This window comes from Corapipo altera, unplaced genomic scaffold, assembly GCF_003945725.1.
Source record: "Corapipo altera isolate COAL_440 unplaced genomic scaffold, ASM394572v1 22b, whole genome shotgun sequence".
In the NCBI taxonomy this organism is placed as follows: Eukaryota; Metazoa; Chordata; class Aves; order Passeriformes; family Pipridae; genus Corapipo; species Corapipo altera.
Window position 1 is genome coordinate 30,128,775 of NW_020884876.1, and position 22,231 is coordinate 30,151,005.

General features: G+C 43.3%; 3 protein-coding genes across 4 annotated transcripts in view; 2 read left to right on the plus strand and 1 right to left on the minus strand.

Moving 5' to 3' along the window:
• Window positions 1-22,231, minus strand: part of LOC113943881 (probable E3 ubiquitin-protein ligase HERC4) — a 23,809-nt gene continuing 1,578 nt past the window's right edge. The window contains exons 1-23 of one of the 2 annotated variants that reach the window (XM_027636230.1): window positions 20,099-20,153; window positions 19,082-19,211; window positions 18,347-18,423; window positions 17,571-17,792; window positions 16,716-16,807; window positions 16,012-16,142; window positions 15,046-15,194; window positions 14,654-14,730; window positions 14,252-14,349; window positions 13,055-13,114; window positions 12,392-12,494; window positions 12,057-12,240; window positions 11,565-11,746; window positions 10,358-10,453; window positions 8,844-8,969; window positions 8,651-8,770; window positions 4,765-4,905; window positions 4,507-4,679; window positions 3,646-3,712; window positions 3,370-3,449; window positions 2,281-2,464; window positions 1,800-1,899; window positions 1-1,203 (exon numbers count right to left, since the gene is read on the minus strand). In XM_027636230.1, coding sequence (XP_027492031.1) covers window positions 989-1,203; window positions 1,800-1,899; window positions 2,281-2,464; window positions 3,370-3,449; window positions 3,646-3,712; window positions 4,507-4,679; window positions 4,765-4,905; window positions 8,651-8,770; window positions 8,844-8,969; window positions 10,358-10,453; window positions 11,565-11,746; window positions 12,057-12,240; window positions 12,392-12,494; window positions 13,055-13,114; window positions 14,252-14,349; window positions 14,654-14,730; window positions 15,046-15,194; window positions 16,012-16,142; window positions 16,716-16,807; window positions 17,571-17,792; window positions 18,347-18,423; window positions 19,082-19,211; window positions 20,099-20,153 — 2,862 coding nt within the window. In that variant the 3' untranslated portion in view covers window positions 1-988. Of the gene's footprint in view, window positions 1,204-1,799; window positions 1,900-2,280; window positions 2,465-3,369; window positions 3,450-3,645; window positions 3,713-4,506; window positions 4,680-4,764; window positions 4,906-8,650; window positions 8,771-8,843; window positions 8,970-10,357; window positions 10,454-11,564; window positions 11,747-12,056; window positions 12,241-12,391; window positions 12,495-13,054; window positions 13,115-14,251; window positions 14,350-14,653; window positions 14,731-15,045; window positions 15,195-16,011; window positions 16,143-16,715; window positions 16,808-17,570; window positions 17,793-18,346; window positions 18,424-19,081; window positions 19,212-20,098; window positions 20,154-22,231 lie in introns of those variants that run through there. The other variant, XM_027636231.1, reaches the window with a different exon arrangement.
• On the plus strand, window positions 5,585-6,713 carry PYURF (PIGY upstream reading frame). The gene is made up of 2 exons (XM_027636235.1): window positions 5,585-5,775; window positions 5,948-6,713. Exons 1-2 carry the CDS (start codon window positions 5,585-5,587, stop codon window positions 6,087-6,089), a joined length of 333 nt encoding a protein of 110 aa, XP_027492036.1. The 3' UTR covers window positions 6,090-6,713.
• On the plus strand, window positions 5,997-6,721 carry PIGY (phosphatidylinositol glycan anchor biosynthesis class Y). Its single transcript, XM_027636236.1, has one exon. It carries the CDS (start codon window positions 6,122-6,124, stop codon window positions 6,350-6,352), a length of 231 nt encoding a protein of 76 aa, XP_027492037.1. The 5' UTR covers window positions 5,997-6,121; the 3' UTR covers window positions 6,353-6,721.

The following is a 22,231-nucleotide window of genomic DNA, read 5'->3' on the forward strand; positions in this document are numbered from 1 at the left end:
TGAAAAATTAATCAACTGTCATTTAATTCAATGCAGTAAGTCTTCTTTACATATGTGCCCTGATACATTTAACAGACCAAAGTGAAGACTGCTGAAAAATCATGATTATTGTTTGTCTCTCCACAAAGCAAAATAAACAGAAAACATACATCCTGCCTGACACTGTCAATATCCTGCCAGTGCTCTGCGCTGTTTTGACAATGAGATTCCAGAAGCCCTGCAAGCCTCATGTCCACAGGGCTCTGTAGACAGAGCTGTTCTGCAAGCCTAAAATTTTGTGATTTAATTGCAAAACATCTCCTTGGAAGATATAAAGAAACGTGACAAATATCACAGTTAACACACTAAATAATAAAAAGTCCATTCATGCTTCACAAATACAGCTTTTGAAAAAGTCTAGGAATGATCAAATCCTTGTCCTGAGCATTTCTCTCAGATAGGTCAAAGGCCATATCCAGGTGAGTACAGACTTCTCCTTCAATTCACGGTTTGCAGGAACATGTCTCCTTACTGTTAGTTTCTCCCCAAGAGAATTCTTAACTAACACAGTTGAAAACCTTACCCTAGCTTGTCCCTGCAAGGATGACTGCTCAGCATATCCTGTCTGTATGCTTGGTAATGGACAAATTATTGTACATTGCTGCTGTGAGCTCACTGTGAGCTTGACTGAACAAGACTAGCACAGTGCAGACCCTGTCTGCACGAATATATAAATAGAGTTGCTTATCAGCTTGCTTCTTAGAAGTGTTTCAAATAGAATTCTTCTTTCCTAACTTTACAATCTAACCATGAGGTATCTGGTCCAATATCATTTTTATAATCAATATAAAATCTCACCAAATTACACACACACACAAATATTTATAAAGCACTGTAAAAATAAGGTAGAGTAGAAACCAGTAAATTTGAGTTATAAAGAAAAAAATATAACAAGTGAAACAAAGATTTTTTTTGCCTATTTTTGTTTTGAAGTGCTTCTGACAAAGAGTTAGGCACAGCCAAAACCTTCATTATGCTCTATGGCATAAAGCAACTTTTCCTTGAGTATGCTTTTACTACTGTATCTGGGGAGACACAAAATGAGGGAGCAGGTACTGGCAGAGGGATAGAGCTCATCTGGATTTTTTGCTTGAGGATCTACAATGTAAAATCTAAAACATTCCAGTTGATAGACAGGGATTCGATCAGATCCTGACAAGAACCCTGAAGGAACGAGAAAAAAAAAAGCAAGAAAAAGTAAGCAAAGTAAAAAATAAACCAAGATAATGTTAATTGAAAATCATGAAAATAATTAATGTTAATAAAAGTCATGAAGGAAAATCAGTGTAAACATATGGCTATTTTCATAAGCTAATTATTTTGCTTTGTTGAATTACCTGAATACAATAAAGTCTCTTATTGATTAATAAGAATTATAAGCCCTCTTTTACTTTATAATTTAGACTTTGTGGATGAGGAAGGCCAGGCTAGGTCTGACCTTCTACATTTAAAAACAATGAGCTAGCTTTGGTGATCCTTCGAGAAGAGTAAACTGCTTACATCAATATAGTCTGCTCACACAAACTGAGGCCTCTGACCAACAAGACAACAACAAAAGCAAGGGATAAAGTAATTGCAATGTTCAAGGTGGTCAGGTGCACTCAGGCAAGCCTTCGTGGTTTTCACTAGAAAATGTGGTAGCAGAAAATGTGTTGAAAAGCTGTTTGATACTATAGTATTTTTTATGTGCAACCATCTAAAATGTGTGTTGTGGGGCAGAAAAAAGGACTATGAAAAGTTTAAAATTACTGCTATATTACCAAGGAACATTTTCTTTTTTTCTTCTGGGAGTTCATGAAACACATTCCAAAAATCTTTGATGGTTTTATCTGACTTGTTATACTGGCTGTATACCACATTCTGTCAAAGACATAAAAATAAAACAGGCCGGTTAATCCTCAATATTTCCATTTATATTTAAAGCAACAACATTTTATCTGATAAATTTTATAATCCTGTTCATAGATATTCAAATCCTCTTAACCTCTGGAATCTCCTTGTTCATTTGTTTTTTCAAAGATTCTTATGACAATCCTTGAGTTATGGCTTGATACTTAAGTCTCCTTTATTCTTGTATCTGATGTAGATTAGAAACAGAATTATGACACAAGTCAAAAAAAAAGAAAGTCCCTTGAGCTTCTGTCCATCTGTTCATGACCTATACAATCGATGAAAGAACAGGTCAGAAGTAGTTTATGCTTTACAGAGAGAGCAGAAGGACACTATGCTTGTATACAATACCTTTTCCAAGAGACGCCAGTCAACTGTTGGGTGTCCCTGGAGAACAACCTGGAGCTCTACAGGGAGAAACATCTTCCAATTTCTAGCTGGGCAGCCTCTTAAAAATCCTTGCATAAAGTCCTGAAATGGCTTTTGCACTGATTCATTGAACACATAATTCACGTACAAGTCAACATATTCTTTCCTGGAAAAAATATCAAATGAGCAATGCAATAGGTACTTTTGTAAAAGGAGAATTATAGAGAACTTTATACCTTATTCCTTTATTCTGCATAACCTGCTGAACTGTAAAGATTCAGTCTTTACCGAGATCAGTTGCCACTGGCAATTATTTACTCACTGAATAAACTGCAAGGATGTTCACAAATAAAAGAGAATGCTGGCCAACACGGATTCATTTTGGTAATACTCCTTTATTTCATGTGAACACTCTAATAATTTCCCTGAAATCAAAATCTTCTCTGTACTTGTGATGGGGATTTGTGTAGTGACATTGTACTTGCACAATCAATCCAATGTAAATGCTATACTTCAAGCTTCCTAAACAGTCCTTTCTTGAATCCCTAAGGGTCCTCAGATCATCTGCATAACTCAGGACACAGAACTTCTCTCTGTCCTCTGTGCCGAGGTTAATATTGACACAAAGCCTTATTGACAGATTGCTCCTTCTCCTTTATATACAAGATATATTCCGTAGACGTAACTATGCAGAAAACATTTTGCTCTAAAAAAAACCCTTATGGAGATGTACCTATAGCTGGATTTGCCAGACAAATCATCTGTATTTCACTGAAAATACCATTCAAAGGTATTTTATACATTTGTTAGGAATTTTTCTGATAACTCCAAGTACCTGTATATGCAGATGCCAGGATGTCCAAGGATCCCATTCTCATCTGCTGCTTGCACAAACTGCCAAAGTCTGACACATGTGCAGCAAATACAGCAGGAACCAAAAGTGTACAAAGACCAAGACCAACGGTCGATATAATACTGAAGTTGGTATTTTATAAGGGGATTGGTATAGATATGTTATTTCATACACTTGTAACAAGACAACAAGGTAAGAAATGTAAAAATAGAACTGACCTGTTATCCTTAGTGACAGGAATGTTGGCACCATTTTTTTTAAGTTCAACAACATCCATAGAATCTCCTTCTTCCATTATCTACACAAATAAATTAAAACATTGGCTGCTGTTTCTCCATACGACAGATATATATGTGCTACATCTATCATTCTTCCTGCAGGGCCTGACATAGCACTTTTACTAGTTTGAGTTTACAGACAAATTGTGTCATTTGCACTGGGACAGTCTTGCCTGAGTACATGCATGGGATGTCTGAACAGCACAGTGGTCTTACCGTGAAGTCTATGTCCATGCTCTCAAGGTTATGGTCACATTCTTCATTCAAAATTCCCCAAAGAATCCTGTCAAAAAACAAAGGGGAAGAAAGAGAGAATAAACATGACCACTCGATGCACTTTCAAATTCTGCTGAAAACCATCCTTTGATAAGCAGTATTTAAGTGCATATACATATAGAACACATACACAACACCTACACTCACAGAGAACCATCATATGTGGCCCTGACTTATGTCATGCTGCTGCCATGAGCGAGAGCAAATGCCTCCAGTAAAAAAAGGATTCCAGGCAAGTCCATTCTCCATGCCTTGTGGGGATAACTTTACACAAAGTTCAGTGAGAAGTGGGCTTGGACCATAGCCTCGCTTCCAGACATCATCTATAAAATATGGACCAGTGGGCTGATCTGGGAGAATTGTTTTGGGGTGAAGCACCTCTCCAAGTATTGTACGCAATCTGATGTTTCAGTTCACTTAGGACTCTAGCACCTCAACACAGTCACTGGCTCATGGGATATAGTTCTCATCTTCTTGGCTGTTCATAGCACTTGTATGGAAAGCTGGCCTATAAGATTTATGTTGGTGACAGCAGCACCTCTCCCTGCTATGTCTGGCTGAAATCTCCTTTCCCAGTGCATGGAAACCCTGTTCTCAGAATTGGCACAACTGCAGCGTATGGCAGTACTGTGCCTTTGTAAAATAACACAATGGAAATGGATAATTAGTAAATCAGAGAAAAAACCCAACATTAGTATTTGGGTGCTTAGTTCTTCCAAGTCCAAACTACAGCTCATCGGCCTCAGGGATCTCCCTGCGCTTGGAGACCCAGCCGAAGCTTGGCCCATGCCTGGCTCGTACCGGCCCACGGTTGGGAGCAGCTCCTCGAGGTCCTCCAGGGTGGGGGCCAGGTCCAGCAGTTTTTTGTAGAGAGCCCTGGGGAAGGGGAAGGGCACTATGCGCTGGTTAAACAGGGCCATTCCACATAGTGTCCCGATCTGGAAGAAGGTGTCCTTATCCTCACAGCCCGAGGCCTGGTTAGGAACAAGCACACCAGAAAACTGTGACCGCCTTTTCCCATGGGTGGCCTTCCCGGCCGCTGCCGCGGGGCTGCCTCACCTTGCTGGGGAACCACACGAGTCCGGAGGTGAAGTGGTGGAAGGCACTGGTGCCTGGCTGGCAGAGGGTCCTGGCAGCAATGCTGAAGAGCTCCTGGGACAGCCCACCCTGGTCCATGCCCTTCTCGCCCACAAACACCACCTGCAAGGCCCAAGACACCCACAGACATAGACACCCATGTTGCCCACAAAATAAGACTGGTTACCCAACAAGCCAACAATTACACACCCGAGAGAGACACTGATTATTTATTTCAGAGCCGTGCAAACCTGGGTGCTGGGTGGTATTCCACAAATCGAGCACACCCCAGCTGACTTTTCAGGCCATTATTTATACACAGAAACTCAGAGTTAGTGACTGTCCAAGTACAGCCCTTCTATTATGACTGGTTAGTAATTCCTATACAACTTACATAACCCCAGCTAACTTCTATGTGTGCTCAGGGAAAGGGTCTTCACCTCGGCAGGGGGCTTTTTGACCTGGAGGTGTGATTTTTAGTATTATAACGAACATAGCTCAACTATAGGATACATGGACCTTGAGTATTTTGCCAAGTCATCCATGTATACCTAGACATACATCAACATCTTGATTTACTGCATCCTTAAAGCTTGCGAGTTCCCGGATGTCCTTGACTAGGGAATGCTGGCTGCTGCCTGCTCCACTGATCAGGTCTCCTTTCTTGCTGTTTAAGCTTGAATGTACGGAAAGACCTTACATCACGGAACAGCCCGCCTTAAGACAGCCTTGGCCCACTCCCCGTCTTGCCGCACCCCCAGGCTCCCGGCGCAGCGCCGGGGCGGGGCCGGAAGCGGCGGCCATGCTGCGGGGCGGCGGGCGCGCTGTGGCGGGGCTGCTGCGGAGGGCGGCGGCAGGTAGCCGGGAACAGCACCGGGATCGGGATCCGGGATCCAGGATCCAGGAGCAGGGCTCGGGCTCAGCGCGGCCGCAGCCGCCGGAGCCGTCGCTGCTGCGCTTCCTGGTGTGCCCGCTGTCCAAGAAGCCGCTGAGGTGAGGGCGGGCCGGGGGAGCTGCGCTCGCTGCCCGCCCTGGGCCCGCTGCAGCCCCGCGTGGAGCGGGAGGGGCTCTCTAAGGGCGAACCCAGGTTTTTCACCCCTCCTTCTGTTTTGTTGGTGGCTTTGTTTTATCTCCCCCTTCCCCCCCATCCGCCTTGCCCGTCCAGGTACGAAGAAGCTACCAACGAGCTCATCAACGAGGAGCTGGGCATCGCGTACCCCATCATCGACGGCATCCCCAACATGGTTCCGGAGGCTGCCAGGATGACGCACAAGAAGCCTCCGGCCGAGGACTCGGAGCAGCCCTGAGGACCCGCCAGGCACAGCGGTAGCTGGGACTGATGGCCGGGGGAGGGATGCTGCCCTCCCTGCCCACTCTGACTGTGCTCGTTCCCCTCCTGTCCTTGGCAGGCTTGTTTTACTCAGCCAGCGTGGACGAAGCCTTCCCACAGGGCTGCACCAGCACGAACAGCCTGTGTTTCTACAGTCTCCTCCTTCCTGTTACAATACCGGTTTATGTGTTCTTTCACCTTTGGACCTGGATGGGGATTAAACTTTTTAGGCACAACTAGTGAGATGCGTTTGCTAACCCCTGGGCTTCTCTAAATCAACGCAGCTGGTTTAATCTCATCGGGTATTGCAGTTCGTTGGACAGTTCCCTTTGGCACTATGGACTGTCATCATTTTCCTGGTAGTATCTGAAACTGTACGAAGCAGCAGCCCATTGTTACCTACTGCTAAGGCAGATTTAGAGTAGGAGTCATAAGAAGCACTAATTCCCTCTGTTGTATCCCTTCAAGAGTGTTGTTGTGCATTTGTAGTGGCACTAATGAAAACCACCTAGGTGGAAGTTGTTTTCATGAGGGAGAACTGTACCCTGACTGAGAAAACTGATCTTAAATAATACACTAAATTAAAATATGCAGTCTTTGAGAACTTTGGTTTTGTTTTAACCTGATGTATGTACTGAAATATATTTGTCTCACTGTCAGAAGAACATAAACTAAAATAAATTAAGGTGGTGTTTCGTAACAAAATTTGAGACTTGACATAAATGAAGAAATTTCTTGGATGATACTCATGTCTGTATGTGCAGTGGCTGCTGCTTTTTTTTTTTTTTTTTTTTTTTTTTAAGAAAAAGGTGGGTAAATGACAGCTCTGCAGAACAGATGTACCTGTGCATTTGGGGGTTTTGTTAGAGTGGCCTCCAACATATTCCAGTGTCTGCTTAGGAGATGTGTGTCCCAGTACTATGTGTTAAATATATCTAGCACACAAGTGTGATAGCCAGGTTGGGTCATTTTCATTAAAGAGGCATCTCCTGACAGGTTAGTGGAAAAATAACTCCCAACTGAGCCCAGGATTTGTTAGCCCAGTCAACAGCTAGAAAAATGCTTTTTAAGTACATAGAATATCCTTTCCCTTCGCACCATCTCCTGCTCAGTAGAGAGGGAACAGGAGATACTTCTGCTAAATGCTTCAACCTTCCCTATTTTCATTTACAGCAACACTAGAGAATGGGGTGACAGACCACTATGAGGGTGTCACATGCCAAGTTCTCAGTACTGTCTGAAAAAATTCCTAGCTGGACACAGCTATGAAGGGGACAGGTCAATGCTATGATAATCTGTTATAAAGGTTTCTTTTTTATGTTTTGCTATTGAGTGGTTTATATCTGCAACACAAACATATTAATGTCATCTACCTGCTGAAAAATGCAGAAATGCAGCACCAAGTTGTAGATACTGCAGACCATAGTTTCTCTGGGTGGATGACTAACAGTGCAGTCAAAATTATCAGGCTGCTGCAAATAATGCTGCCATGTGCAGTGTGAAAGACAATGCTTGCAGTAGGTGCATTTGAAGGCTGACCACTAAGGGCAGCTGTTTGTCAGAGCTTGTACAGTCAGTGGAGACTTGAGATCTAGAGGACAGTACAGAGCTCAAGCCTCACTACCTCTGTAAATAAATGCCTCTCTCAGCTGGTGAAGTGAGGAAGCAGGAAGGAAAGGTAGCTCTAGGGGGCATTGAGAATCTTCTCCTAAGTGTATGGGAAGGAAAAACTTTGACAGTTCTTGTTGGCAAGAAGGCTCACTTGGAAAGCACCAGAACTGGGTAATAGGGCACCAGGGCCAATAGCTCCTGTAACACAGGCGTGGTGCCAGACTTTGTGTTAGTGACTGATAGGACACACGGTCCCTGAGCTGAGCTCCACTCTGGGCAGGTGCCCTCTTCCCACATCACCCAGTGTTTTGTAATGCAGGGCTAGCATTGCGATTCCTGCAGGAAATAAAACTGCCAGAACCTCTGGGTTTGTGGGGAAGCCACAGATTAAAGGCACATGGAGACAGCAGCACTATAATCAGATTCCCATCTCTCTCGCCGGCACTATCCTTCCTTTCCCTTCAGACAGCATCTCATGAGAGAAATGGCTTTTTGTGGCTTTTTGTGTTGCTTGCTGGCCACTAAGGCTGGTTCCCCAGCCACTGGGGTTTTCATGTGCAGCAAACTAGCATGGGGTCTAAAAGTCAGTCTAGCAGTAATAGTACTGGACTTTGACAAGTCTAGTTTCCTGAGCAATCCTATTACATTACCCCAAAGCAACCTCACAGGAAATAGCACTGCCACTTGCATTTAACTTACAACAACAAAGCTTGATGGCTACCTGGAATAACAATGTAAGATACTGCCATCCAGATTTACTCTACACCACTTATGGAACATGTTGTATAATAATCTGAAGAATAGTTCACTTGTTGTATGCTCAGAGAATACTGAAACCCTTCTACCAATACTTCAGTCACACTGAAAATCAAGGAACACTGCAGCGAGATATTTAGAGCTAACAAATAATACAATTTGGTATCTTACCTTTAAGATCTTCCTGAATTCCTGGGTTGAGGCACATTCTAAATTGTTCCATATGTCTTGCAGAAAGCACTCTCTTCTGACATGAAATTCCCATTGTTTTCCCGTGTATGTAAGGATTATCTGAGGATTGAAGTAACAGTTATTGGCAGTGTGTTTATCTCTTCTAATTTGTAACAAAATTGGCCACACCTACCTCAGTAGAGGTCCTGGACAGAGTGCTGCTTTCTGTGCACAGAATCTGGCATTCTGTTTTAAGAACGGCAATCCTGTCTTGCATGTCAAAGATGCATGGGTACTTGCTCAGGTTCCATAGGGCTATCTGAAATGGCAAGTAAGAAAGGAAAAGACATGTTGATTTTCCCCTGAGAAACCAGTTCCAGGGTACGTGTGGAGACTGAACTGCTGGCCTGTACCCTGGCAAACTCCCATATCTCTGAGACGTGCCCTGGTTGTGTGCATGAGCACTACACTGAGAGAAGTACACTTCCTAAAAACAGCTTCTACACACTTCTGTGAGAAACACTGACAGAGAGGCATCTAACCAGTCTGTGCAGACAGACACCAAGAATAAACAGAGAGAAAGTGATTTTAACAGCTGAATTCAGCTAAACCAAAACACATAGTAAAAATGTCCTGGATACTCAGGTTATAGTACATTGTTTTTAAAAACTGCTGACTTTATTATCTGTACTACCAAAAGTAGATACCGGTATAAATATAATTTAATTCAAAGTGTTACACCTCCAGTGTGATAAGGCAGGAACTTCAGGTCATTTCCTATTTGGCTTTTGATTCTATGCTGTTTCCCAAACCTTCTCCTCCACTCTGGTTAATTGGTACAAAATTGGTACATTAGCAAACAAAAGCTTATGAAGGAATGAGGCAGTTGCCCTATGAATTCCAGGCAAGTTGCCAGAAAGCTACAGGTTTTTACCTAAGGAAGGCCCTACTATCCACGTTTGCATTTCATCCTGCTTCCTGTGACACTGAGTGCATTTGGAAGCTAATTTTCACTCCTTCATGTTGTCAAGAAATAAACCATTTGACAGATTATTATCATGGCTTGGTTTTAAGATGTAAGTAAATTGAAATATGGTTTCTAAACAAAAGCTTAAAGACACCACACAAATATTTCTATTAATAAAACATAATAAAATCTAGAGTAACAAGAAGTATAGCAACCATCCGTCATGGTGCTTTTTCACAGTGGTTACTAGTTCCAAGCCAACAGAGTTTCTTGGGACACTGGAGGACAGCTCCAACTCTCAGAACCAGGGGTCATCTCAGGAAAGGCACTATTGTAGCTGCTAAAATACTGGGTGGTAAAGGGCTTGGTAGAGAAAATGCATTGTCTTTGAGATGTAATGGGTTAGAGTCTAGAGTTGCCTTTCATATCTATATCTATATCTATATCTATATCTATATCTATATCTATATCTATATCTATATCTATATCTATATCTATATCTATATCTATATCTATATCTATATCTATATCTATCTATATCTATATCTATATCTATATCTCTATATCTATATATATCTATATCTATATCTATATATCTATATCTATATCTATATCTATATCTATATCTATATCTCTATATATCTATATCTATAATTATATCTAGAGAGAGATATAGCGACTATTTAAATAAAAGAGAAAAGAAAGAGTGTTTCGCACTGCTGGTAAAATTTTATACTTACTGCTCTATTAAAGAACTGACAGAAGTGGATAATCTCTTTCACAAGAGGTACGTAGAAGTTGCTTTCTTCTACTCTGAAACCAGTTCTGGAGTTCACCTGCATTGATACACACAATATGTCAGCAGCAGATCCAGTGAGCTGTGCATCTGTGTGGCAGGACAGGACTGACAGGACTTTCTGCAGAAAGAGCTCTGAGACCCCGAACAGAAGTGAAAGGATAGAATTCCTACGAGTAGCACAGCGCCCCACAGTGAGAAGTCTCGGAAAGCCATGTATAAACTAGCAGGAAAGCAATTTTCGTTTATAAAGATTCTTTAACAGGACTCGATCAGGAAAGGTATGTTTCCCTTTGAGTATCTTTCATGTTGCAGAACACTCTGTAGTTCCCTATTCATTTTCATACTTGTTGACTAGCAAAGACATTTGCGGATGGGCAGTGAAGATGTAAAGCTCCAAATGATGTAATCACAGAGGAGTAGGCCTGCTGCATTTTTGAGTTTGTTTATCTGGATAAATACAGATTCACCAGTCTAAACTTCGAGGACCAAATCTGCAGTCTCAGCCAAAAGGATATTCAGTTCTTAACAAAATTTAACAACTCTTCTCTGATTCATACTGTGTGCTTGAGCTCTTGACTTCCCTAAACTTTGAACATCTCCACAGGAGAAAGGATGGTTGTCAAGAACACAGTTACTGCTCCCTTTGTTCCCTGTGTTTGTTTTCAGCTAAAGAGGCTCTAATACTGTTGCTCCAGAGAATTTCTCACGTAACAGGCTCTTAAAGCATCATGCAGCATTATTGTGACAGCCACAATATGTCAAGCAGGTAGGCTGTCTTTGAAATTTGGTTATTGGGGTGACGGATCTCACCAGCAGAAAGGCAAACGGGCATGCTATGGAGAGGACACCCCATCCATAGCTCTGTAGGCATCGATGCATGCACTCTTCACAACACCTCCCCCTGCCAGGGCTGTAACACGCTTTAGCTCTTCATTTCTACAGAGGGTAAGTTAGGCACAACTCGAGCAGGATTCCTTCAAAGCTATGCTGGTGTAGAGCCAAAGAGATTCCTGAAGCAGTGTCAAATGACAAGGCCCCATGTTCCCTTGTAAGAAGGGAACCCAGAGAACTCAACAAGTGAAAAGGATTAAAATACGCGAAGCCATATTGATACACCCTGTCTAGTGAGGATCCAAGTACTTTCTTACCTGGTAAAGCATCTGCAGTATTTGCAGAGGCACTGTTTCATCTGGGTACAGGTTGAAGGGGTCTCTTGGCCCACAAGTGTGTAATTCCATGATAAATTGAGACAGGTTATCCTGGGAAACCCTCTGATACAGACTGATCAGCTCCTTGAAAGACGATGTTTCCAGATTTGACCACAGGCACTCTATAAAGAGAACAGCTAGTGAGGTGACATGTAACATGTAAATCACTGCAATTTGTGGATGAAGCTGCATTTTATCTTTTTATCAAATAAACTTGACAAAAAAATTGCTTAATTTTGGACTACCAAAATTAGTAAACCTCAGAATTTTTTCGTTCTTGTGTCTTGCTGCATAGTCCCCATGTTCCCGCATCTATCAGCAGCAATTATTTCAAGTTCTGCAACACGCTACATCAGCAAGGCTAACTCTTGTTCTGCAGCAGAAAATGACCAAGCATTTAAATCATTCAGTTCTATTATCATAAAATCCTACCAAGGGTTTGCAGGTCCTCTGGCTGGAGCTTCATGATAGCTTGTGCTAGAAGCCTCAGTGAATGGTAACAGCTTTTATCCTTCCCCTGCAGAATGAAAGGCAAGATCAAGTAGACTCTGAAATTTTCAGGTGAGATGGGAGAGGAAGACAGTGATGGCAGTAGATTATCAACCTCCTTTTGCACCTTCAGAGGCAAAAAAAAAAAAGAGACAAGGGTTAAAATGCAATTTTGTTTTGCCAAAGTAATTGGGTTGGCATGAAATTCCTAAGTTTTATGCACAAATCCAGAGCTCGTCAGTATATGTGTAGTGAGAATCCTTATATCAAATCCTTACCTCCTGGAAGAGCTTTGGCATCTCACTGATCTTCTTATAAAAATGTTTCACTTCGGACATGTCTACACCTGAGAATTCTTTGGAGGTTTTGAAATGTTTGTCTCTATCACAAAGGAAAAAAAGAGAACACCAAATTGTGTAAGAAGTTGGTTTTTGTTAGCGACTGAATGGTGAAGCATTTTAACATGAGAAAATACTTGGAAAGTTCAGCCCTAGCTCCAATGGGTATAATTTCATGTGTTCTAAGAAGATAGACAACACAGGTCACTGTTTTGCGACCTGATTAATATCCTGTCCTTCCTGTCTCGTGTGGCTGTGAACTATTAATGGCAGACTTCCTGTATTTCACCTTAAAATCACTTCCACTTCAGTGCTGGGAGGAGGTATTATGGATCCTTTGAAAGCTGTAATATTGCCTGAAGGGATTATTCTGTCAAATATCACAACAGGATAATCTTCTAGAATGTGAGCTTCTCTAGCAAATTCAATAGGACAGGGGGGTGTAAAAAACTTAATTTTAGCTTGGCTTTGAAAAATACAGACTCGCTTCTTGCAAATTCAGATAAGACTAATCTTTTCTACACATGTGGTCTAAAATAACACTTTCTGGTCAGTTTACATGCAGCTAATATATTCTGTTATGTCTAAGTCAGGGCACGCTACCTTTTCTGCAGGAAGCTTCCGTTGATGCAAGCCTCAGATGAGAAGATCAGTCTGATATTCCTGATAGTAAAAGACAAACCAAAGTCAATCCTTTCAACTTCAGGTTTTTAATTCCGAGAGAACAGAAAACATGTGTACAAGTGTCTCTGCACCTGACTGTACAAATGTCTTATTACCACTTTGTTGCTCTCCTAGGCCTTGTAAGGGAACCTGCTCAAGTGCCTCATGCCAGCTAATTGCATGCAGGTGGATGTTATCATGGAGATATCTTCTCCTGACAGGTCTGAACATTATCTGTTATATATAAAGGCACTGGAGGGAGGAGGATCCCCTCCATTGACAGGATCTTTGTAGCATGTGGAGGGAAAATCCATCAGGCTATCAATTTACCACTGCACAAAAGCTGGGTTCCCAGCATCTGAAGGATGTTAGATTTACTCACTACCTGTACTCCTGGTTATCTTCTTATTGAAGCAGCTCTTTTATCAAGCACTTTGCTGTCAGGCCCTTCCTATTGAGATCTGGAAAGAACCCTCCCTTTCTCACCCTCTCAACAACCACTTTCCATATGATCCAAACTGTTCTAAAAGTGGTCAGGGAAACATTTAGTTCCAGATTAGCCAGGATTTTGAAATGCTCAAAGTCAGCAGCTAGAGTCAGACTTTCCCAAAGAAAATAACCTCACATGTAAGACCTGAAAAAAGACTAACACAATCATAATTCTCAGACATAAGTGTAAGGCATCCCACAGTAGTATATACTAACTGCTTTTGAAAATGGATAATTAAAGAAAGCATCACTGATTTTTAAATGCTGACACAGACAAAACAATCCAGTTTGGGTACTCTGGATTGTGATTTTTGCACAAGGCCTTGGTCTACAGACAGAATCTTTCACTGATTTAATTTGTTGGCTCTTCATCAACTTGACCATTCTGTGCAAGAAGAGGAGAGGCTTCTGAAGCCAGGTAGTACATCTCCTCTGTTCCTGCAAAAAGGTTATTGAAAAGATGTTGCTTGTCAACATCTCTTTTTCCTGTGCAAAAACTAGGTGAGAATTGCTGGTCCAAGATTGTGCCTTGGCTAAATTCTTGAACAATAGTTCCTATAATAGTCTCCAAAAAATAATGACTTTTAGAAAAAATCATGTATCAGGGAAAAAAACCCAACCAAACCCAAAACCAAGTTTCTGACTTACTTTTTTATCCTCTCGAACTGGACTTTTGAACTGGAATTAGAAATCCATTCATCCACTTTTTTATTCTCCAGAGTGGCAATTCCATTAAAATAGGAATTCTGTGTGAAATTCATGAAAACATCAACAAGATAAAAGGTCTAGCAGATGGAATTCTTATTTTTTAAGCCAGTCTTTACAAGAAGAGTTCAGCCTAAGCATGAACAAATTAATGGTCATTGAGCATCATCCAGATGCATTAGCCACAGAACATATATAATTGCCATACAAAGTAGTTTCGAGGTAAGCATAGAAAAAACTGCAATAGACATATATGAAATTGGAGTGCTAAAAGCACAATGGAAAATCTAAACGTTTCCAGCAGTATTGTGAACAGTGGGAAGCTGTGATCAAATGTGCACATACCTGGTTCTCCTTGCAAAGGACAAAACTTTGGTTTACTCCTGCCGTAATTTTAATCCCCTTTTGTGACGTGTTATTTTCTGTGAAAGAATAAAAATATTTTCATATGAACATTTGAAGAGAGTCATTATCTTCAGAGAGTTCAGTGCACAAAAGTGGAACATTAAAAAAACCCCTCAGATAGTAGTTATCTGTCTAAAAGTTGATCCCCTGTGGCCGTTACCTATGATGATAAATCAAGCAGTGAATGGAATAATTTGTCATAGAATTTGTTGGGAAGGCCAAGTAAGCATGAGACATAATATTTGCCTCTCAGTTTAAACATGAAATCAAGAAAACAAACACCTCCCTGGAAGAAACAAATATAAATCGATTACATCCGCAATGGTTATTACTTTGGCAGGAGTTTCCAGTATTCACTGGTGAACTGATGGGAAGTGGTATCAGCTGATTAGGCTTCCTCTCATCTTCTGGCTGTCCTTCATCATCAGAACCAAAGAAATAGAATTTGTCCAAAGAAGGGACATAGACCAGAGTGTGCTGTCTGTTCAGGAAAAGAAAAAACCACAAACAATTCTCATAATAAGGAAAAATGACTGGGCAAGACAGAATAAAATTTACAGATATATTTTCAGAGTGGAGACCTAAGGCTTGTATTTAGAAGTCCTGACAGTCCAGATAAAGAATCCCTTTAACAAAAGTGTTAGAATTCTCCATTGCATTCAGCAGTAAAGAAATATACAGACTCAGATTTTCCATATTAGCCTCTAATGTTTGTGATTTACGTTGGTTCCTACAGACAAAAATAATGTTACACCTTGCTAGCTTTACACCCTTCCGTTTTTAAAAGCACAACTGCTGTGCTGCTGAGCCTGATACCAAGCCCAGGTAAATTGACAGGAGACTTTTTCTGGCCCAGTTACAGAAAGGCAGAATGAAACTGCATAATTATCACAGCTCTTCAATTCTTACTAAGGACCCACCAGTTTGTCAGTGTGGATGGGAATTCAGTGGCTTTCCCAATGCAGATGGGAACTCAGTGGCTTTCCCAATGCAGATGTTTGACAGTCTTTTGCCCTTTGGAACCCAGTATTCCCTTTGTTTATCAGAAGAGCAAAAGACTAAGGGCTTCTGGTGGTTTTGCAGCCCTCTCCCTCTGCTCAAAGGGTTCTGCTGAGGGTTCTGCTCTCTCTGGGGCTCTGGCAGGAGACTGGCTTACATTAAAGAGTGGACAATATTCTGACAGTGCTGACCTACTGGGGTACAGGGATTTGAACATCTTGGTGACTCTCCCTCTACTGTTCTTCAGTGATTTCCCTAAGATATTGTCCTTAGAAGACATGTTATTGGCATTTTCCCACCTGCCACAGGCAACCTGTGAAACCCTTGCTCCCCACAGCTCGGCCACCACACGAGGCATGAGTTCATTCCGGGTGGAGTTGTGACCAAGCTGGCCAGCCCCTCCTGCTCCAAAGGTGCACACCAATCCCTCCTTGAAATGAAGAAACAAGCAACAGGATCACTGCACTATTAACGACATTCAAATGGTCGCCACTGAGAGTGAGAGCCAGCAAGACACAATATGTTATATGGGACTTGATTCAAACATGGGTAGGGATCACTTCGCAGCAAGCCTACTCATGCACTGTCATGTTCAAATCATTTAACTTCTGAGAAAAGCAATTTAACTCCTGAGGATAACTCCCCATCATTTAAGAATTTGATAAATAAACCCTAGTGTATAAATAAACCCTAGCGAATTAGCTATTGTTATAATTTTCTCCAGTCCCCAATATGCTATAAAAAATACTTTTTAAAAGTACCGAGAGTTGAACTGTACACCTTTGCTCCAGTTCATCATATCCCTGCAAAAGTTTGCAAGCAGATGATGGTAATCCAAGAAAAGGCCAGTTTTCCCAATAGCTTAGTCAACATCCCTTGGGGATCGCTTCAGACTCAGATGGAAGCAGGCATTACCATCCCAAGCTCTCCATGCTGACTTTTAGCAGTGTATCTTTTCTCACAGGGTGAGGTCTCAGATGCTGACTTTCCATTTCAGACTCACCTTGGAGAGAACTGCAGTGTGATCTGCCCCACATGAGATAAATATAGTCTTCCAGTGCTCTAAAGCTCCAACATATGATGGGCAGTCCCTGTCTGGAAAGAAGATAGCACTGCTGAAGTGTAAGAGTACTGTGGGGTCTCATACATAGAAAAACTTAGAAAACAGAGGGCTTAAGCACTTTTCAGTCCCTCTCTTACAGCAATTCATGTAATTACAACTTGGGTTTCAGTTGTTTTTCTACCCTCCACTCTAACATACTCTTTCTCATAATGTTTTGTCTTTTTCATAGTATTTTATTTTTATTTACATTCAGTTTAAAACAAAATTCAATGTTTTCTTTCCTTGCCAAACAGTACTTTGCTTCAAAATATCTGATTCTCAAGGGCGTGGACTCATTCAGATTAGATTCTGCTGACTTCAGGTTCTATCTGGCTAGGGCAACTCTGCTGTAGTCTTCTCGGTTTGAAGACAATGGGCAATTTTAATTCTTCTCTCACCTTGTGTTTATGAAGAATTAAAGAAGACAAAAAAACCATAAAATAACTTCTTTTATGCAAGACTTCCCAGAGAGAGGATGGGAGTGGAAATAGATCTCTAAGTCCTCAGAGGTTTTAAAAGCCCACACTATCCAGTTAGCCACATAAAATGATTGCAAGTTCTCTATGGAAATACAACCCTTAAATCCCTTGTTCCTGCATGCCTTCCCTGGTCAGGAAACAGAGAACTTATCCAGAAATATTTTCTTCAAAAGACTTTACTGTCTGCTGCTACACCAAAGGGGCTTCACAATACTCAGGAGCGACTTGGTGAGCTCACTCATCAGGAAAACATCTTCCTAGTGCTGTCCTTCCTTACCTTCTGTGTCTCCGAGTCCCAGCTGTCCAAAATCATTCTTTCCCCAGGAGTACACAGCTCCAGAGAGTGACACGGTGGTGCTGTGAGCTCCTCCAGCAGCAGTTTGAGCAAGTGGGATGCCCTTTAGTCTTTCCACCAGCTGTGCTTGGGGAATAAATGTGGCTTGGCTCCCCAGTCCAAGCTGTCCATGGGTGTTCTGGCCCCACGTGAAGAGTTCACCTCCTTCACACACAGAACAAAAAAACCAGCTCAGCCTCAATGCTTCCTTGGAGTATTTGCACTTTGAAAGTAGTAGCAAAACTGTGCTGTTTTCAGGGAACTAGCTCCAAAGCAAGATCATTATGTATAGATAGCCAAATTTTTGCTTCTGACCTCTTTGGAGCAGTCCCACATTGTCCATGTGACTCAGCACAGTAAGAATAAAGGCCAGGTGTTTCCACCTCTAAAGTCATACTTGCAAGAAGTTCCCAACCAGAAAGGTGTTGCAGCTTAAGAATGAGCAGACCCGGTGACTGCAGAGTAGGGCAGCCACGTCTGCTCTCTACAACACACCTTTGTGGGGGGGTTTTGCTCAGGAACTGGAGAGAGACTGAGAGAGATGCAGGTCCCTTGGTGCTAGGACTGATAGCCAGTGCACTTTGTGTCCCCTACCCACCATTCATTACTCTATAATGGTGTCACCAACTACTGGAAGTAGTACAAACACTGCCTTCTCAGAGCAAGCCTGCCATAATGTGACTCCTGTTTAGAGGAAACAAGTTCTTGAAAGAGGATACCTCTGGATAGCGCCATGGCATGCTGGCCTCCACACGCTATTTGAACAATATTTAGGCTTCCTAGTTCTTTCACCATCCTACAAAAAAAAGGAAAAAGTAAAAGTCAAAATAGATAGATGCTGTGCCGTAAGACAAAGTAAAGGACAAAGATCCTCTGCTCACCAAGCCCTATAACTTTTAGCAGGAAATATGTGGAAGAATATAGGTCACTTCTAAGTTGATTCACCCTGCTCTTATGCTGGCCTGCTGCAACAGGGCTAACTGATTTGATTGTGGTTTGCTCCTTGGGAAGCTGGAAAAGAATCAGGCTCAAGCCAAGCTAACAGAAGATCACACAGCAAACTGCTGGGCCATTTGTACATGATGGTTACCCTCACAGCTTAATCAGAAGGTGGTAAGGTTCAGATATGCTTGTGTCTTTCACACGCAGTTTTCCCGAGCCACGTGTGGTTTGCAAGTTATCTGCATTATTCTGGTATGTACTACTGATCCTTACTAAGTTTGAGAGAAACCTGTCTCATGTGCATCCCATGCAGCTCAGACCTTGGTATCAACCTCAAAATCTGTGCACTTCTTGCTGGGTTAAAAAAGAAGATAAAGATTTGGTAATTAGGAATATATGTGTTCTCTACAACAGAAACAGGACTCATTCTCTTGGATGTTACCTTCAGGAAAAGCAGGCTGCATTTTTCAGACCATTGACATCCATACCTCCACCCCATGACAGCTGCTTACCTTGTTTTAGAGCAGTTTGCTGGAGCTTTAGCCCAGTGTTCAGAAACCTTCCCGTCATGGGAGAGAATGAGCCTATGTGTTCCATCATGGTTAGAGCACTGCACCTCATTCCTCTGCAACTGTGTGTGCTCTGCAGAACACAGACAGACAGACATGGCAGTCACGCTAAGGCAGCAGGCATCTTAACCACCTCGGCCCCCTCCCCAAGACCTCTGTGTGTTACTGTTTTCAGCAACAGCTTCTGCTTCTCAGGAAAAAGTCAAACAAGTGTGTATGACTTATTTTCTCAGGCTCCTTAAGGTTTCAGTGTCCTACCTACCCACTGCTTGGTTTCATGCTGGATGACTCTCCTGGCTACCACTAAAAGACCTTTCCCCATCTCAGGCTGCTGTGCCAGCAGCTCCCAAGACAATCAGTGAAATCAGTCAGCACAAGCGGAGTCTGTTATTTTTGCACATCTATTGAGAGTGTCTGGGGGGAAACAAAGCACTTCCTGAGGCATCTGACCACCCCAGATTTGTCACCTCCTTGGGGATGGGATGCCTCAAGTCAAACGTTTTACATGACATTGGAGAAGCAAGGACAAAAAATTCACGCATTGCCTATTTAGAACAGAAGGAAGTCCCTCCTTGTCTACAGCTGAGGGGCTGCAGATGCTTTCCTGACCCTGAGGCACCTGTTCTACTCAGTTACTTGCATGTAGCCCTGCAGCAGCATAAGTGTCTGAGACTCAGGATGTCCAAGTGTGAAAGGTGGTCACTGGCAAAGCCTGTCCTGATTTCCCTAACACTTCCAACATGGAACTAGAGAGGAAAATTCCTGTCTATTCCCCGGCATGGTCTTCCTCCTTCCAGCCCCCCCGCTCCGAATGCTGCGCACTGGGAAATGTTTAAGCCCCTTACGCAGAGGTTCCTCCTCCCCAAGGGGCTGCACAGCAGATTATTCCAACTTCAGCGCGCTGACCCATCCCAGCGGTGTCTCAGCCCTCCCTCCCGAGCCGCTCCCGCCGGTCGGTACCTCCTGAGCCGCTCTGCCGGCCCCGCCGCTGCTCCCGCCGACGTACCCCTGCCATCCCTTGCCCGCCGGCCGCCCGGCAGCTCGGGAGCGCTCGGGACAGCGCCGGGAACGCCCCGGCGGGGAAATGAAACCGAAACTCGGCAGGGGCTGCGGCAGCGGGAGGAGGAGCGGGAGGGATCCCCGGCACGGCAGAGTCCAGAGCGGGGAAGCTCTGACCCCTGCGCTGGAAAGACGTGAGCTGCTGGGCTCCGGTGGGCTCCTGGCTCTCCTCAGCCTGCGGAGCCGGCTGCTGCCCGGGTGGGAGGAGAGGGGAAACCAGAAGGCGAGTGGGGTCTTCTATGTGGAAAAGGCACCCGTTTGACTTAATTATTCAGTTCGGAGAGCGACCCGCCCGTGTTCATCCTGTGAAGAGTCGACATATCTACTTTGCTGCTCAACTGTATCCCGAGTAAGAGCCCGCGCAAATCCGGAGGAGTTGCTTGGCTGGGAGAAGTCTAACCGCAAGCGAAACGCTCGATTTGGAAATACACCACCATCTAAAAGCTGTCTGCTTCCATTCTCACACAGTCTCTTCTTTCATCTGCTAAATCTCCCCCTGCCTTCAAAGACCCCGGAAACTTCTCCCCCACCAGGAAAGGCCACCCAGCCTGCCCCACCTCCTACACTGTCTCACTGGAGTGATGGATGCAGGACCATCTTGGTGATGAAATAAGGGATACCCATGTGAATGATGAAACGGATCCAAACACGTAAGAGCATTTTTGTTGTATTCCTAATAGCCGCCACTGATAAATTAAATAAAATCTGCTTAAGAAAAGTTGTGCTGCTGAATACTAAGCACAGATTTTGGTGGGGAACTCTACAAAAGTCCAAAGAAGCACAACACAAATCTACAGACTATTACTGGCCCTCACTGAAACACAGTGGAAAATTCATTATTGAGACAGCAGGAGCATCTAATGTGATGTATTTAAGTGGAGCAGCCTGTGGTGCACAAAAAGGTACACGGAGGTCCCTGGGGTGAAGAAAAAGGGATGTGGAAGAGCTGCAGAGGAGCCATAGAAGCAAAGCAAGGTGAGCTTTCCTCACAGTAATTGACTCTGCCCAGGGAGGAGCAACCCAGCCTTGTTTCTCCCAGCCTCTTCCGTACAGGCAGTATATGCGTCTTATCTCCTTCCACAGTACACACGAAGGTCTTGAGATAGAGAAATACCGACCTTACAGCCGTGATGCCAAAGCACGAACTCTGAAGGGACACTAGAGGTCCTTCTGCACCAAAGTATGAACTAAGGCCTCCTCCCCGGGAAGAAAAACTGCTCCAAGCAGAGGCAAAGGCATTGCCTACATGGAAAGGAAGAGGTTCGAGGGGAGGAGAGTAAAGGGAATGTGTCGACGTCCTTCCTCCTTTCGGAGGTACATTTTTCCTTCTACTGAGTGGAATGCTGACAGCGACATGTCAGAAAAGCTTGCTCTGGTAAGCTACTGCAGACTAATTAAACACCCTGCCATTCTCTGCTCAAGAGTATCAGGCCTTGTGATACTCTAACCAATAGGAATCTGGGGGTCCATGAGAGAGATGCCTGGCAACTGGCAGGAGATAGAGAAAAGAGGTGAACTGTGCAAAATGTTCTTTTAACTAGAACTGGATTGGGCGGATGTGTCCCTCTGTACATTTCACCCCCTTTTCATCACTTCTCTAGTGAATTGCCCATAAAAACCAAACTAAAGCAAAACATAACACAACACAACAACAACAAAATGTGTCAAACTCCTCGAGTTTGGTGTACTGCTTGCTTATGAGGGCAGCCCTTCTCCCAAGAGAACAGCACGGAGCACTTTCAGAGAGGAATGGAGAAATCCAAGAACATGTAGGCAGATACCATGGTCCCTGGAGAAATGGAGGAATGTCTCATGCTGGGCCCCCAGGGAGCCAAGGAAGCACGCAGTGGAAGCCTGTTCCCACAGTGTCAGCAGCTGAACAGGCATGAGTGGGTCAATCCCTCCAGAGCAAATTTGGGAACACAGGGAACTTGCAGCCCCTCTCAGGCGGCTAGAGTCACAGCTCCTCAAGAGTAAACAAACCCAGCTCCCTCAGCTCTTCTTCATAAGACACATTTTCTAGACCTTTAACGA